Here is a 17,109-nt window from a genome sequence, read left to right on the forward strand (position 1 = left end):
GTAGTCCAAACACCCACAGGGGAAAGGGACCCCCGCACCCCCCCCCCCCAGCGCGGCATAACCGCTACAGCACCCCCACAGGGAACGGGAGGGACACACATGAGGGAACAACACAGACACTAAAAGAGACTGCCATTCCCAGCACAGAGGCCCCACAGACAATGTCACAGTCAGAGGGGAACATGGTACTCACCGACCAGCGATAGCGTGGGTGCCGCCGTGAGACAGGGAGCCTCCCTGTGGGGGTACCGTCAGCCGAACAGGACGCTAGCTACACGCGGCGTACCGCAGTAGAGACATCCTAGCGAAGTGGCCACTTCGCGGGCTTTGTCCCTAAGGACAGGGACAGGTCATTTGCGAGGCCTGGGCATAGCCTTCTAAACGCTCGATGGCAGGCTGGGATTCCATAAGGTTCTCTGTCCTGGGACACCCAGTCCAATTCCCAGCTCCGCAACGCTGTCGTCTTCCGAAGTCTGACTAACTAAGCGCAGGAACAAATAAAAAGCTACTAGTGCAAAGAAAAACACACTTAGCAGAAAATAAAATGTAATAAAACAGAGAAAAAGCTGAGACTGTAGCCCCAGCACAGGGAAGCCTGCCTACTCCTATCTAGGCAAAAGAAAAACTGAATTGGGAATGAGGCTAGCCGGGGGTATTGGACCAGAGGGACAGCCCCCTGTAGGTGTGTCTATGCAAAGTTTTGTGTTTTTAACAAAATCTTCTGCCTAGCTTACTCCTGTGGATAAGAGGTCAATACCCATTGGTGAAGACTATATTAGGGGCAGCAACTGTCAGAGGACGTAAGAGAAATATGATTATTCACCTGGCCTCTGACCTCCTGGGATTAAACATAGCACCTGACCCATCCCTTGCATTATTTCACATTGGTTTTGATCGCTTTCCCCCCAAAACTTCAGAGTAGTACTTGTCTACTTAGTTATTGCACCCAAACTTAGTATTACTAGACTATGGAACTCCACTGATGTGCCCAGTGTTAAAGACACACTGACCACATGTGAAATGGAAAAACCGCTAGCCATTAAAAATGTAACTAAATGAAAATTCTATAACCTCTAGTTCTTATGGTTGCAGAATGCTAATTGCGCAATCAAAGCTTGAAAACTGCCATTATTATTATAATACTATGTAGTGACTACAAGATTCTAATGTGCTGAACCTGTATCATTCCTAGCTTGTTAAGCTGACTGGTTGTTTACTATTTTTCACCTGTCCCCCTACTTCCCCACTTCATCAGTCCCAATTTTTCCTCCTCTTCTCCCCCACTTCCCTTATGGACAGAATGTTGAATTTTCACTTCTGATAATGTAAACTGTATAATCTTTATGTGTTCTTATCCTAAATTGTGTTATGATGCCCTGTTAGTTATGCTACTAATGCCTATTAATTTATTGTACGTGTTTTGACCTCTCCACGCTACCCTATGCAATTCTTTTACAAATTTTCAATAAAGAAATATTAATTAAAAAAATATATTTAATGATGCATTAATGAATATAGAATTTAGTTAAAATTTGTGTCTGCTGGGTGTTTCTTTAATAGGGTCTGGGGTGGGAAGGATCAGTGATCATGAGACCACTGTGATTGGCAGACACAATAGTCTCATGATCAGGATCGTTAGTGAGGGTGGAGAGCTTTCTTACAGTTTGGTCTCTGTGCTGGGAGTATGCAGCAAGCGTAAAACCCTGGCCACCTACTAATGCATATGTGTGGCGCGTGGCCTTTAAAGCCCACCATATTGAAGCCGCACTTATGTGGGCAGCAAAAGGTACGGGGTCTATTTATTAATTGTTTTCAAACAACATTCTTTTAGGAATTACATTTATCCGATTGAATCAAAGTGGGGATAAAAAAAAATGTATGAATTTTAGGTAAAAGTCGCGACATTATTATATCGACCGCTAAGGCTTTTTTTTCTGAAAGGGCTGTTGAGTTTTTGGAATGCATGGTTTTATATAAATTTACTTGTTCAGGGTATACCCTAAAAAATTATCTACAATTCTAGACTATCCCATATACATCTTAGTCCTTCCTGCCTTTGCAACCATTTTCAGAGAGACCAAGCTGTCAATTTTACAGATGAATCTTGCAGAGTCTCTAAAGTGGCTGCAGTGGCTCCTGTGTATACTGCAAATATGACTGCAACCAGTGTTTGTAGGCATCACTAATAAACAGATTTATTGTTACAACCTATTTATTCAAACCTTTCCTTTAATCTGAACATAACCGCTTGCTGGCCGGGCCTTTTTCTGACATTCTTTGTTTACAAGTAAAAATCTGTATTTTTTGCTAGAAAACTACATAGAACCCCCAAACATCACACACACACACAGAAGAAAAAATAAAATATATAAAAAAAATTATAATTTATAAAAACTATATTCAACCTCTATCAAGCCTTAGTTAAATATAATTAGCAGCAATAACCTCCTTCCTCCCCTATTTTTCTGATTTTATTTTATTTTTTTCTTTACAAATCTTATTTAAATATTTAAACTGTTAAAAAATTAAAACAACACTTTTGTAAATAAAGGGTATACATGCATGGGAGCTTAAAGTGGTTATAAAAGATGCATTCTCCACATTAAGGTTAAAAAAAAAAAAACCTTTCAATAGTAGCTCCCTCTAGACACCTCCTTAAACACTTACCTGAGTCCATTCTCAGGTAATCATCCAAAGCAACACGTCCTAGTCTCACTAAAGGCTCTGACGGCAGTGGGAGCCAATGGAGCCAGTCAAAACTAGTGAGGAGGGAGTGAGGGGCAAGGCTAAGCCGCACTGTATCAATGGTGATACACAGCCAGCTTGGAAGCACGTCAGCACGAATGCCCCCATAGGAAGCGGCTTGATATGGGGGCACTCGCAGAAAGGGAGGTGTGGAGAGTGCCGGCAGGAGACCCCAGAAGAAGAGGTTCAGAGCGGCTCTGTGTAAAACCATTGCACAGAGTAGGCAAGTATAACATGTTTGTTATTTAACAATAAAAAAAAAAAAATGGATTTTTGTAAGAACTTACCGTAAAATCCTTTTCTCTTAAGCTCATTGACAGACGTAGTCTTCTTGATTCTCAAGAGCTGAGCTGGGTTATGTTGTCTCCGCAGGAGTAGGACTAGGCAGAATGACAAAACGTTCTGGCTCCACCCTAGGGGCAGTCCCTGAGGGTATATCCTCCCTCTCTCTGCTACAGGGAATCAGTTCTGTTTAAAGCAGTACAGAGAATTTAACCCAACCCAACTCAATGATAGAGGGGCGGGTACTACGTCTGTCAATGAGCTTAAGAGAAAAGGATTTTACGGTAAGTTCTTACAAAAATCCATTTTTCTCTATCGCTCATTGACAGACGTAGTCTTCTTGATTCTCAAGAGCTGGGACATCCAGAAGCAGTGCCACAAATGAGGGGTGGGATTGACAAAATCAAATCCAATCTAGAAGGCCCAACCGGTGCCAAACTAGAAGTTTTAAAGGCTCATTATAAACAAAGAATGAGGCTAAAGAAAAAATTTTCCAACGGAAAAAAACCCTCGAGGTAGACCACTGGTCTCCTCAAATTGCGGCCTGCAAAACCTTGCGGCCAAATGAGGCATCAGACGATGCCATTACATCAACTTTATAATGTTTAGAGAAGGTATGCACCGACGACCAGGTAGCCGCCTTGCACACCTGGACCACTGACGCCTGATGGCGAAAGGCCCATGACGCACTAAGTGCCCGAGTGGAGTGCGCCTTAACAGGGAACGGGGGCTCCCGACCCTTAATAGAATAAGCCTGCACTACCGTCTGTCTGATCCATCTGGAAATGGTCGCGGCAGATGCAGGCAACCCCTTTTTGGGTCCATCTGGGATCACAAAAAGTGAATCCGTCTTGCGAAACGAGTCTGTCGTTTTCAAGTATACCCTGATCGCCCGGACCACATCCAAGGAGTGCAAAGCAAATTCCCGAGGATGACTGGGCTTAGGACACAGGGAAGGTAATACAATTTCTTCATTCAGATGAAATTCTGAAACCACTTTTGGTAGGAAGGATGGATTCGGACGAAGAACCACCTTATCTCTATGAACCACCAGATATGGTGAACGACAAGATAATGCGGCCAGTTCTGACACCCTGCGTGCAGAAGTAATAGCCACCAAGAAGGCCACCTTCTGGGACAACGTGGGTAGAGGAATCTCCCTAATATCTTCAAAGGGAGGTTTCTGAAGAACCGACAACACTAAATTAAGATCCCAGGGGGGTAACGGCGCGTGCACTGGCGGAGCCAGATGTCGCACCCCCTGGATGAAATTCCGCACCAAGGAATGAGTAGCCAAAGGCTTCTGAAAGAAGATGGCTAATGCTGAGACCTGACCCTTGATAGTACTCAAGGCCAGTTTCTGCTCAACCCCTTGTTGCAGAAAAGCCAATATTCGACTAATCGAATAAGACCGAGGACGGAACCCCAAAGGTTCACACCATGCAATGTAGGACTTCCATGTGCGATGATAAATCTTTCTGGAAGTCGCTTTCCTTGCTTCAACTAGAGTAGGAATAACTGAAGCTGACAAACCTTTGTCCTTCAGCACCTGGGTCTCAATAGCCAGGCCGTTAAAGCCAGCGATCGTAAAGCAGGATGGAAGATCGGTCCCTGAGACAGTAGATCCTCCCTGAGAGGAAGTCTCCATGGGACGTCCGCCACCAGTCTGACCATGTCGGCGTACCAAGCTCGACGAGGCCAGTCCGGAGCTACCAGGATTACTGGGATTCCTTCCTCCTCTACCCTGCGAAGAAGTCTTGGCAGTAACGCGAGAGGAGGGAAGGCATATATTAGCTGGTATTGCCCCCACGGGGCGATCAGTGCATCTGCGGTTTCTGCTAGAGGATCGCGGGAGCGAGCCACGAATCTCTGAACTTTCCTGTTGAATCGTGATGCCAACAGATCCACATCCGGGGTGCCCCACCGTAGGCACAACTGGTGGAAAACGTCTGGATGGAGGGACCATTCCCCCTGATCCAGGGTCTGACGGCTGAGATAATCTGCCTGCCAATTCTCCACCCCCGGAATGAACACCGCAGAGATTGCTGGAACAAATCGTTCCGCCCAGCGAAGAATGCAAGCCACTTCTTTGGCCGCTCGGACACTCTTGGTGCCCCCCTGATGATTGACATAAGCCACGGCCGTGGCATTGTCCGACTGGATCCGAACCGGGCTGCCCTGGAGCTGCTCGGTCCAGTGAATCAGACAAAGTCTGATCGCTCTCAGTTCCAATACATTTATCGGTAACCTGGATTCTTCCGGGGACCAAAGTCCCTGGACAGATAACTGACCAAGAATTCCTCCCCATCCGGATAGACTGGCATCCGTGGTCACTATCGTCCAATATATTGGCAGAAATGACTTTCCCTGGCTGAGCATTGGAGACCGAAGCCACCAAACCAGAGACTCTCTGGTCTGTTTGCTCAATCGTATCTGATTGTCCAGGGATTCCGGATTCCGATTCCATCTGAGAAGAATCTCTTGCTGAAGAATTCGGGTATGGGACTGGGCAAATGGGACTGCTTCGAATGAAGCCACCATCAACCCCAGAACCCTCATGCACGTCCGAAGGGAAGACCAGCTGTTGGACAGTAACAACTGGACTGCTGATTGAATCTTTCGAAGTTTCCCTACCGGAAGGAAAACTCTCGTCCTGACTGTGTCTAGAATTAGACCCAGATATTCGAGCCTCTGGGTGGGAACCAGAAATGACTTTTGCTGGTTCACCAGCCACCCGAATTCCTGTAAAGAAATCATAGTAATTTCTATGTTTTGTAGCAAGGTCTGAGGAGACTCTGCATGAAGCAGAAGATCGTCTAGGTAACCTAGAATCGATATACCTCTTTGGCGCAGAAGTGCCAACATTGGGGCCAACACCTTTGTGAAGACCCGCGGAGCCGTGGCGAGACCGAAAGGTAACGCCACAAACTGATAGTGGTTCTCCTCTACGGAAAAGCGTAGAAAACGCTGATGTCCTGCGAAAATGGGAATGTGAAGATAGGCGTCCTTGATGTCTATGGACGCTAGGACATCCCCTGGATGCAGGAAGGCTGCTACCGTGCGAATGGACTCCATTCTGAATCTTCTTATGTTGACGAAAGAATTGAGTGCTCTTAAGTCCAGAATTGGACGCACTTTGCCCTCTTTCCTGGGTATTGTAAACAGGTTTGAATAAAACCCTTGAAACCGTTCTGTCCAAGGAACGTGGACTACCACTCCTTGTTGTAGTAAATCTGTGACTGCTCTCCGCAGATCTTCTAAACGATCTGCGGATAGACGGATATTGGAAGGGAAGAATCGCGCCGGTGGGAGAGATCGAAACTCGATCTTGTACCCTGACCTTATGACTTCGCAAACCCATTTGTCCGGGATTCTGGAAAGCCATGGATCCGGGAACCGGCGAAGACGTCCCCCCACCCCAGTTATGGGTGGGGGCGCACCTTCAGGCTTTGGATGGTTTATCTTCAGGTCTGGAGGGGGCGGGCTTTTGCTTGCCCGACCAACGACCCCTGACGCCTCCTGCAGGAGCTTTGGAGGACTTAGTTTTTTCACCCGCTGGACGAAAAAACCTCTTGTGAGCAGAAAAAGAAGGCCCTCGTCTTTGACGAGTTCCTCTACCTTTAAAATTTTGCGGTAAAAAGGTGCTTTTTCCACCGGTGAGATCCTTAATGATCTCATCTAAGTTGGCTCCAAATAGACGCTCTCCTGAAAAGGGGATATTAGCCAATGCTTATTTGGAACCTTGGTCGGCTAACCAACCTTTTAGCCACAGTGTACGCCTGAGAACCACTGCTGAGACTGATGCTCGCGCCATTAATGGAGTGGCGTCTAACGCCGCATCACATACAAACTGTAACCCCTGTATCATTTGTTCCAACAAATCTGATACCGCCTGAGGGACTTCTTCTAAGTCCCGGCGTAACCACTTGGTCCATTCAGTTACAGCCTGCGAAACCAGACCAATAGCAATTATTGGTCTGAAAGCTGATCCAATCAAGGAAAACATGGTGCGAGACATAGCTTCTATCTTGCGATCCACTGGATCTTTAAAAGACGGAGCGTCTTCTAAAGGAATAACCGTGGCTTTATTCAATCTAGCAATAGGTGAATCCACCACAGGTGGTTCTGTCCATTTCTTAATAAGGGTTTCCTCAAACGGATAACGCCTGTCAATGCGTTTAGAAATATTAAAAGTGCGTTTTGGCAGACGCCATTCTTCTTCGATTGGATTGCCAAAACATTTGGGCAATGGAAAAACCTTCGCCACTTTGATGCGCTTTTTAGTCCCAAAAGGGATCTCAGTTTCAGCTATTTCTGATGGAATACCCTGTAACCTTAAAGTCTCTTGAACAGATACAATGAGTGCGTTTACCAACGCTTCCTCTCGGGCTATGGCGGATGCCGAAACATCCTCCTCACTGTCTGAAGAGACAGGACCCGAGACACCAATACCAGATGAAGTACCTGTAACTGCAGAAATAGGCTCAGAGTCTGAATCCGAAGTTTCAGATAATAAGGGGTTAGGCGGGGGTCGCTTTCTTGCGCCCTGTCCCTGACAAGCCACTTCCACCCGGGACACAAAAGTTTCCATAATAGCTGACAAAGATTCAATTGTCAATGGGGTGCTGGAGGATCCCGCAGACCCCTCGAGGGGATCCGGAGGAGATACATGAGTGGCAGGGTCCATGTTAATACAGGACACCTTTGCCAGCAAAAACAAAAAAACTTTTTTTTTTTTTTTTTTTTTTTTTTTTTGTGTGTCTCCCCCTAGCGCAATAGCGCCCCTCAGAGTACCTGCTTCTCGATCCCAGAGAGAGAGAGAGGGACCCCCAAGGCTCACCAACCGATGCAGTGCAGTTTCCAACAAACTGCAGTCAGCGTCTGTCTTACACAGACTGGAAGGAGCTGTTTGCTTTTTCCCGGGCAGAAGGCGTGGCTCCGCCCCCTGTGTACGCCTTCCGGCGTTCCCAGCCCTCCACGAGGTAGCTGGGCTCACAAAACATGGCCGCCCCCATAGAAGAGACATAAGACTCCAAAAACATGGCGGCCGGCGTGACCTGAGGACATACATGCATTCGGTCTACGGCAAAATGGCGGCGGACCGCCGATATCGTCTTCCCAGCACATCCACCTGCACTCTGCTAAGAGGTGACATATGGATCTACAGAGATACACTGCACATAAGGTAGGATTATACCTCCTATGTCTGCTGTAATGTTACAGTCTGCTGGGTAGAGTGTTAGCTCTTGAACCAAGTCCACTTCCCACAAACACATGCTGTATTACAAGGGGGACTTGTAAGTATCAGATATATACTGACCATATATGGAGGGGCCCATAATATATACTGCCTCATAATGAGGAAAAAAGGGAACGTTTACTCACCATACCGAACCGACAGGCACCCTCTCTTCACAATACCCTCTCCACCGGGGTGGGGGTCTGTGGACGCCTCGACTCTCTGGTACCTGGCGTCCAAGCGAGCTTTTAACTCGCAAAGTCAGTCCCTTTACTGGGACTCCGTCGCGGCCGACTCAGAGCACTGGTCTGCACGCGCTCTTAGGCAGAAACCGGGGTGACCACTGGATCTCAACATCCAGCCCGTCGCCCGGCCCCGCATACTTACTTGAATATGTCGCGGCCGACCAAGCGCAATGCCATGGTCTGCGCGCGCTCGTAGGCCGGCTGGGGTGACCACAAGTGTCGCCCAGTCCGGCATTTTTGCTTGAAGATCTCACAGGAAAAAAACACTGGAGAAAACTACCTAAAAAATGTCTTTTTCTTAAAGAAAAAAAGTCTTGCCAGGACCAAAAGATCCCAGCAAGGAACTTAGGTCCTTACTCCTGACTAGACAGAAAAAAAACTGATTCCCTGTAGCAGAGAGAGGGAGGATATACCCTCAGGGACTGCCCCTAGGGTGGAGCCAGAACGTTTTGTCATTCTGCCTAGTCCTACTCCTGCGGAGACAACATAACCCAGCTCAGCTCTTGAGAATCAAGAAGACTACGTCTGTCAATGAGCGATAGAGAAATACAAACATGTTATATACGGTATAAAGTGCAGAATCTCTGCAGATTATCACTCCATATTCCTTATTGTCAGGCACCTGAACACCAATTGCTTCTTAGAATAAAAAAGCTGGTAACCAATAACCCTTTTCCCTTGATAAGCTGGCAGGGTGTTTGCAAACCTCCTTCCTCTCCGCCACACATAGGCTTGAATGCCAAATCAAGCCAATCATTTGTTTAGGAGCCCACCAACACAAACAAGTGCCCACAGGTAGTTTGATGGTATATGTCTTTCTAATCCACTTCTAGTGTGTATGATCACTTTTACTATTCTTCACCTTCACTGTTGTAACAAATATCTGCTTTTAAAAGAAGAAGCCTTAAAGCAGGGATGGGGAACCTTTTTTCTGCCAAGGGCCATTTGGGTATTTATAAAATCATTCGGGGGCCGTACAAAATTATAAACTTAAAAATGTGCCTGTTAAATTTGGTCAAAAATTAAGTAACTCACCCCTAATGTGATGGCTGCAACTGCTTCTCTTTGGTGAGGTGTGTGATGTTAGCTGGTATTGATGATGTTGCTACTCACAACTGGTTTTCCAGGTTTGCGTCAATCAGTCTGGAGCGCAGTCGACTTTGTGGTGGTAAGTTTTGAAAAGAACTGCTGGCGGGTAATGCTGGTGGGTATAGCTGGCTGGTACTGCTGACTCAGGCTGGTACTGCTGGCTTGTACTGTGCTGTGGGTACTGCTGGCTGGTACTGCTGGCTCAGGCTGGTACTGCTGGCTGGTACTGCTGTGGGTACTGCTGGCTGCTACTGTTGTGGGTACTGCTGACTCTGGCTGGTACTGTTGTGGGTACTGCTGACACTGGCTGGTACTGCTGTGGGTACTACTGTCTCTGGCTGGTACTGCTGTGAGTACTACTGGCTCTGGCTGGTACTGCTGTGGGTACTGCTGGTTCTGCTTTGGGTACTGCTGGCTCTGGCTTATAGTGCTGTGAGTACTGCTGGCTCTGGCTGGTACTGCTGGCTCTGGCTGGTACTGCTCTGAGTACTGCTGGCTCTGGCTGGTACTGCTGGCTCTGGCTGGTACTGCTGTGTGTGCTGCTGGCGGGAAATGCTGGCTAGCAGCGGCGCCACGCTGGAGGAAGAGGCAAAGTTTCCTGTATTGGTCACAGGCGGAGTGCATTTAATATCACTCCGCCTGTGACTCACTCAGACTGTCAGAATGGAGCCAGAACTATACAGGAAGCATTGGCTCCGTTCTGACAGATCAGCTGAGAGACACAGACTCAGCTGCACCGGGGGCCGGACCAAATGACTTTGAGGGCCGCATACGGCCCCCGGGACGTAGGTTCCCCATCCCTGCCTTAAAGTGATTGTAAAACAACCCATTCGGTTTAAAATAAAGATGAAAAGGCAAATGGTTTTTGATTCCCTTTTTTATAAGTGATCACATTTCCTGTTTTCAGCTGCATAAGAGCTGGGGGTAGGCGAAACAGCAGGACACTGAGCTTCCCAGTGAATGGCTGTGCAGACGGGGCGTGTCAGGACAAGTCTGATCATTGGTGGCGAGCAGGCTGAGTTCCCAGCATAGCTAGAGAACTGACCATGGTGTGCTCTCCTGCTTAGTGTGGTCAGTTTTTAATAGGAAACCAGAGGGACTGGCAGGAACAGCAGGGATTTCACATAAAGGAAGCAATACAAAGAACAGGAGACTTTCTCATACAAGTACATGGTACAGCGGGCACATATCAGGAATATGAAGTGTTGGAGTAACAAACGCTTTAAATATGCAGAAAAAGGTTTCATTTGTGAGACAAGTGAGTCAATATTACCTTTTCTAGTGTGAGAAGATTGATCTCAGACTGCAATCGGATTTCTGGTTTACTGCTTTGTTGCTCTTTGTACTGATGAAACTCCTTGTCCAGTAATTTAAACTTATGTTCTGCCTCTTGAAGCTAAAAAGCGGAAAAAGAAAGGAAGGCCTTGATATAAATCCATTAAAATGAGCTACTTAAATAAGCAAACCGAAGATGTAGAGCATGTCCGTACCTAGCCCTTGAACAAATAGACATTAAACAGATATCAAAATAACATTACCACCATAAATTACAGCTCTTCTCACTAAAGCTGAATAGACAGGGAAAGAAAAGACAAATCGGAAAAAAGCTGCTTTTAGGAAACAAATGTGAAAAGTTATTTATTCCCTTGTGACATAGAAAAACACAGACAGCAGATAAAATGCAGAAACAGCCCTTCACTAAATGCTATTACGTCTGACAGTTTAGTTACTGCTGTTTTATCACACTAGAGTTTTAGGATTTCCTCCTAAAACGCATATCTTACTAGCAGTACTATTAAACTGCCCTTTATTTGGCTTACTACTAAACCAGGAAATTAGGAAAACAAGCTCCAGTGGAAAAACTGATCAAAAAAGGACAATGCCAAGGTCCTGTTTTAGGACAACATGGGGTTGATTTACTAAAACTGGAGAGTGAAAATCTGGTGCAGCTCTGCAAAGAAACCGATCAGCCTCCAGGTTTTTTTTTTTTTTTTTTTTTTTGGACAAAAAGCCTAATTGAACAAGCTGGAGTGAGTTCACACTGGCATTAAAAGCAGGTATTTTAGTGGTGTTAAAAACGCCCCTCAAACGCCTATGCACAAGATACAATAGACAGCACATAGAGCTGCTCACACAATTAAAACATGAAGCATTAGCGTTGCATCATAAACTATAGCCTAATGTCGAGTCCAAAGGCATTTGAAGCCTTTTAACGCCTCCCATTCAAGTCTATGGTAACGCTTTGCAAATGTTCTGGCAGGTAGTTACGGAGCAGTTACAGGGCGTGAAGATTAACTTATTAACTGTAACAGAATCGGCATTTGTGGAGCAGTTTTAACATGCTTTAACGCTTGTCAAACTGCCCATAGTGCGTTTGGGGAGCATTTTTAACTCCTCAATAACGCTTGTAAAAAGCCTGTCTAACGCCTATACTAAAGCTCAATAAAGTGGATCTAACCCCCATACTATAGCTATAGGAGGGTTTGTTAGGGGTTAGAAATGTAGTCAAGTGTGAGCAAGCCCTTAAAAGCGAATATGCTACTGTGCACATGTTCACCAGATTTAGTAAATTCACCCCCTTATGTCATCTACTGCTAAAAACACAAAATCTGTGTTTGAGGGGAGGTTCACACTGGTGCAATGCAGGAACCCTGTGAATCCACTGCGGGTTCGTACCCGACTTGCAGGCAGTTCACACTGCCATATGCGAACTGCTGGGGGCGTCAATAAAAAGTTAATAACACCCCCAGATTAGTTCGCTTATCGCAGTGCAAAGTGTCAATTTGGACAGGAATCGTTTTGCACCCATGCAATCAGATTCTGTTGGACAAAAAAAAAGAAAAAGGGTCCTGCACGACTTTGGTCTGAATGTGATGCAAATTTAGCCATACCATCTGTATGGCTAAATTTGCATTGCAAAGGCATTGCACATGTGATTGGCATAGCAGTGCGGTGCAAATTACATGCAATGTCTTTCAGCGCACCAGTTTGAACCGGCCCTAAATTTTAAAAAGAAACCTTCCATTAGAACCACAGAGGCTTCTCTTTCTAAACATGCTAGCTGCCTGGATGTCATACTGACCCTCCGGTTTCACTATTTGAGCTACTAACCTGAAACTACCCAAAAAAAAATGTACACAGAGCAGTTTTACTGTTCTCTTAGAGCAGGGGTCTTCAAACTACGGCCCTCCAGCTGTTGCGGAACTACACATCCCATGAGGCATTGTGAAACTCTGACATTCACAGACATGACTAGGCATGATGGGAACTGTAGTTCCTGAACAGCTGGAGGGCCATAGTTTGATGACTCCTGTCTTAGAGAGAGTCATAGCAAATAGCAAAGTGACATTTGGAAAATGAAAAAAAAAGGCAGCCCAGTGTAATTTTTTTCTTTTTTTAGCACAAACAAGAAAAATGTGATTTACTTGTAATTCACATGTTTACTTTGTAATAAAAATTCTGTGAATAATGTGATTTTTGACGTACAGTAAAATCCATTTCTCTGATGTTCATTGACTGACACAGCTCCTGATCTTCTTAACCATTGGGTTATACTGCCCCCTACAGGAGTAGGACACTAGGCAGAAAAAAAGTTTGGCTACTCCTTTGAGCAGTCCCAGGGGGTATACTCCCTCTCTCTGCTATAGGTACTCCGTTATCTTACAAGCAGTGTCAGAAGAAATCCAACTCCACAGAGGGGTGGATGTTGTGTCAGTCAATAAACATCAGAGAAATGGATTTTACGGTAAGCCAAAAGTCCCATTTTCTCTTTTGTTCATTGTCGGACACAGCTCCTATCTTCTTAACCATTGGGACGTCACAAAGCAGTGTTAAACTTGAGGGTGGGAACAGTGAAAAAGAAATTCCCAAGGTTAACTATAGCCAACCAGGCAAACCGCAGCCCAACCATAATAACTGGAGCTCACCTGAAAAAAAAAAAAAAGAAATACACTCTCAAAAGAAGACCAGGTCCTCTAAACAGCAGCCTGCAAAACCCTTGCGGCCAAAAGGAAGCATCCGCAGCTGCCAACACATCCACTTTATAAAACTTTGGGAAAGTGTGCACCGATGACCAGGAGGCCGCCTTGCAAACCTGCATTGCTGACGCCCGATGACAGAAAGCCCAGGAGGCACTGAGCGCCTGAGTAGAATGCGCCTTGATAGGGAAAAGGAGGAACCTGACCCTGGATGGAATAGGCCTGAACCACGGTGTGTCTGATCCACCTGGAAATGGTCGCTGAGGAAACGGACAATCCTTTCTGAGGCCCATCCGTGAGCACAAATAGCGAGTCTGACTTTCTAAAAGACCCCGAAGCTGCCAGGTACACCCTAATAGCCCGGTCCACATCCAAAGCAATTTCCTTTGGATATGTTGGCCCTTGGACATTTTCATTCAAATGAAAATCAGAGACAACCTGAGAAAGGAACGATGGACAGGGGAGAAGAACCACTTAATCACTGTGAACCACCGGTGAGGTGAACGACAGGATAACGCAGCAAATGCCGACACCCTACGCGCAGAGGTCAAAGCCACCAAAAAAGGCCCCCTTCTGGGACAGCGTAAGCAGAGGAATTTCCTGAAGGTTCTCAAAAAGAGGTTTCTGGAGGACTGAGAGCACCAAGTCGAGATCCCAAGGTGGCAACAGAGACCACACTGGAGGTGTCAAGTGCCTAACTCCCTGAAGAAAAGTACGCACCAGGGAGTATGTGGCCAAAGGCTGTTGAAATAAGACCACTAAGGCCGACACCCTACCCTTGATAGTACTCAAGGCCAGTTTCTGCTCAACCCCCTATTGAAGGAAGGTCAAGATCCAAGCCACCGAACAAGAGCGAGGATGAACCCTCAAGAGACTCACACCACGCAATGTACGTCTTCCACGTACGATGGTAGATCTTTCTAGAAGTAGGTTTTCAAGCTTTTAACAGCGTTGGAAACACCGACCTCTATCCACCAGCATCTGGTGTTTAACAGCCAAGCCATCAAAGCCAGCAACTGTAAAGCAGGATGGAAGATTGGTCCTTGGGACAGCAGATCCTCCCTGAGAGGAAGCTGCCAAGGAATGTCGGCGACCAGCCGCACCAGATCAGCATACCAAGCCCGGTGAAGCCAGTCGGGAATCCCTTCTGCTTCGATCCTGCATAGAAGCCTTGGCAGAAGCTTGAGAGAGAGAGGGAAGGCGTAAATCAGACGATACTGAACCACGGGGCCACCAGCGCATCTGTGGCGTCCACCAGAGGATCCCGTGACTGAGCAACAAACCTCTGCACCTTTCTGTTGAGCCAGGAAGCCAACAGATCCACCTCAGGGATGCCCCACCAGGATAACTGATGAAACACCTCCGGATGAAGGGAACACTCCCCTTGGTCCAACGCCTGCTGACTGAAGTAATCCACCTGCTAGTTTTCCACCCAGGGAATGCGTTCAACAGAGAGGGCTGGAACCAACTGTTCTTCCCACCTTAGAATTCCGGCTACCTCCAGAGCTGCCAGGACACTTCTCGTGCCCCCCTGGTGACTGACAAAACACGGCCGTGGCATTGTCCGAATTAATACGCACTGGACATCCCTGAATACGATCCGTTTAACGGCCCAGTCAGATTGCTTAAAGTTCCAAGACCAGTTCACCAGATCAGTAGTCTGGACTCTTCCAATGTCCAGATCCCCTGAGCAGAATATTCGCAGAGAACGACTCCCCAACCAGACAGGCTGGCATCCATGATGACCACTGTCCAATACAGGGGAGGAAGCAGAGATTGCGGATTCTTGCCCCATTTGGCCAGAATCTCCCTTGCAGGGACCTCGTAAGGAACTGTGCAAATGGAACCGCCCCAAAGGTAGACACCATCAGGGCCAACACCTGCATGCAAGTCCGGAGGAATAACCATCTGCTGGACAGCAGGAGATGAATTGCAGTCTGTAGTTTCTGGAGTTTGTCCAGAGGAAGAAGCACTCTGGCTAAGGTAGAGTCCAGAGTCAGACCCAGATAGTCCAGTTTGTGGACGGAACCAGAGCAGACTTCTGAAAATTCAGAATTCAGCCAAACTCCTTCAAGCTCGTATGGTGATTTCCAGGTTTTCCACCAGAGTAGTCGGAGATTCCGCTCGCAGAAGTAGCCCAGCATCGTGATCCCCCATTGGCATAACAATGCTAGCACCAGGGCCAACGCTTTCATGAAGACCCGTGGAGCAGAGGCGAGACCAAAAGGTAACGACACAAACGGATATTGCTCCTCTCCCACAGCAAAGTGGAGAAAGCGCTGGAGATCGACACATATTGGAATGTGAAGGTAAGCATGCTTAATGTCGACGGAGGCAAGAAAATCCCCCTGATGCAGGGAAGCCACCACCATATGAACGGACTCCATTCTGAACTTCTGCACCCGCACAAAGCAGTTCAGTCGCCTTGAGGTCCAGACATGGATGCACCTTCCCTTCCGTCTTTCCTGAGGACTGTAAACAGGTTTGAGCAAAACCCCTGAAAACGCTCCAAATCTGAACCAGGATCATCACCCGTAAAGTAAAAGGTCTTGCACTGTCCCAAAAAGCCTGTAAGTGGTCCGGGGACAGACGCACGTCGGAAGGAAGAACCTTACCGAAGGGTAATAACGAAACTCGATAATGTAGCCTGGACCGAATGACCTAGAGGACCCACTTTTTCTTGTACCAGGGGAGCCCATGGGCCCGGGAAGCAGCGATGACATACCCCCACCCCAGATTTGGGTGAGGGTGCACCTTCCTGCTGAAGAGGCCTCGTCCTCAGGTCTGGAGAAGCCCGCACTTCACTTGCCAGACCAAGTTCGTCATCCAGGATAGTTCCAAACAGGCGAAAGGGAAGATCAGTCAAGGTCTTTTTAGAAGTGTGGTCAGACCAGCATTTGAGCCAAAAGACACACCGAAGGACCACTGCCAAAATAGAGTGTACACATTGGGGGCCACAGCCTCCGCCTTCCTGTCAGCCAGATCCTTAAAGGCCAGGGACTGTTCAACCTGAATCAAGGTTGCCTTGCTAAATCTGGAAACCGGAGGGTCCACCACCAGTGTTACAGTCCACTTCCTAATAAGGGACCTTTTATAGGGGTATCGCCTAGCAAATTGCTAAGGGACCCCAAGGGGGCACTTTGGTCATCCCCACTCTTTAGCGACAATTCTGTCAAAATAGGCAGGGAAAGGAAACACCTTTGCGGCTCTGAATGGCTTGCGAGTGCCAAAGGGAACCTGTGCCTCAGTCGCAGCTGCATCCTCCATATTTAAGGTCTCACGCACAGATACAAACAAACAGTGTTTCCACCAGCGCCTTCTCGTGCGCGGTTGCAGATGTGGAGGAATTGTCCTCACTATCTGAGGATTCCAGGCACGTGGTCGCAGACCCAACAGGGTGACCCACGTCCATGGCGGCCGAATCAGATTCAGGATCTGATGAGACAGATGAGGCAGGGGGTGCTTTTTGCTAGCCTGTTGCCTGAAACCCACCTCCACCTGGGACACAAAGGACTCGCCATCAGCGCATCAA

At 47.1% G+C, this 17,109-nt stretch overlaps 1 protein-coding gene across 1 annotated transcript in view; it reads right to left on the bottom strand.

Annotated features, from left to right (window-relative positions):
• The window catches only part of CEP120 (centrosomal protein 120), a 273,530-nt gene that overhangs the window by 97,168 nt on the left and 159,253 nt on the right, over positions 1-17,109 (bottom strand). Inside the window, exon 17 of the mRNA XM_082243777.1 lies at positions 10,874-10,996. Within this exon, the coding sequence (XP_082099903.1) occupies positions 10,874-10,996 (123 nt within the window). The remainder of the gene's footprint in view (positions 1-10,873; positions 10,997-17,109) is intronic.

Source organism: Pelophylax lessonae (genome assembly GCF_965119305.1).
Source record: "Pelophylax lessonae genome assembly, chromosome: 1".
Taxonomy (NCBI): Eukaryota; Metazoa; Chordata; class Amphibia; order Anura; family Ranidae; genus Pelophylax; species Pelophylax lessonae.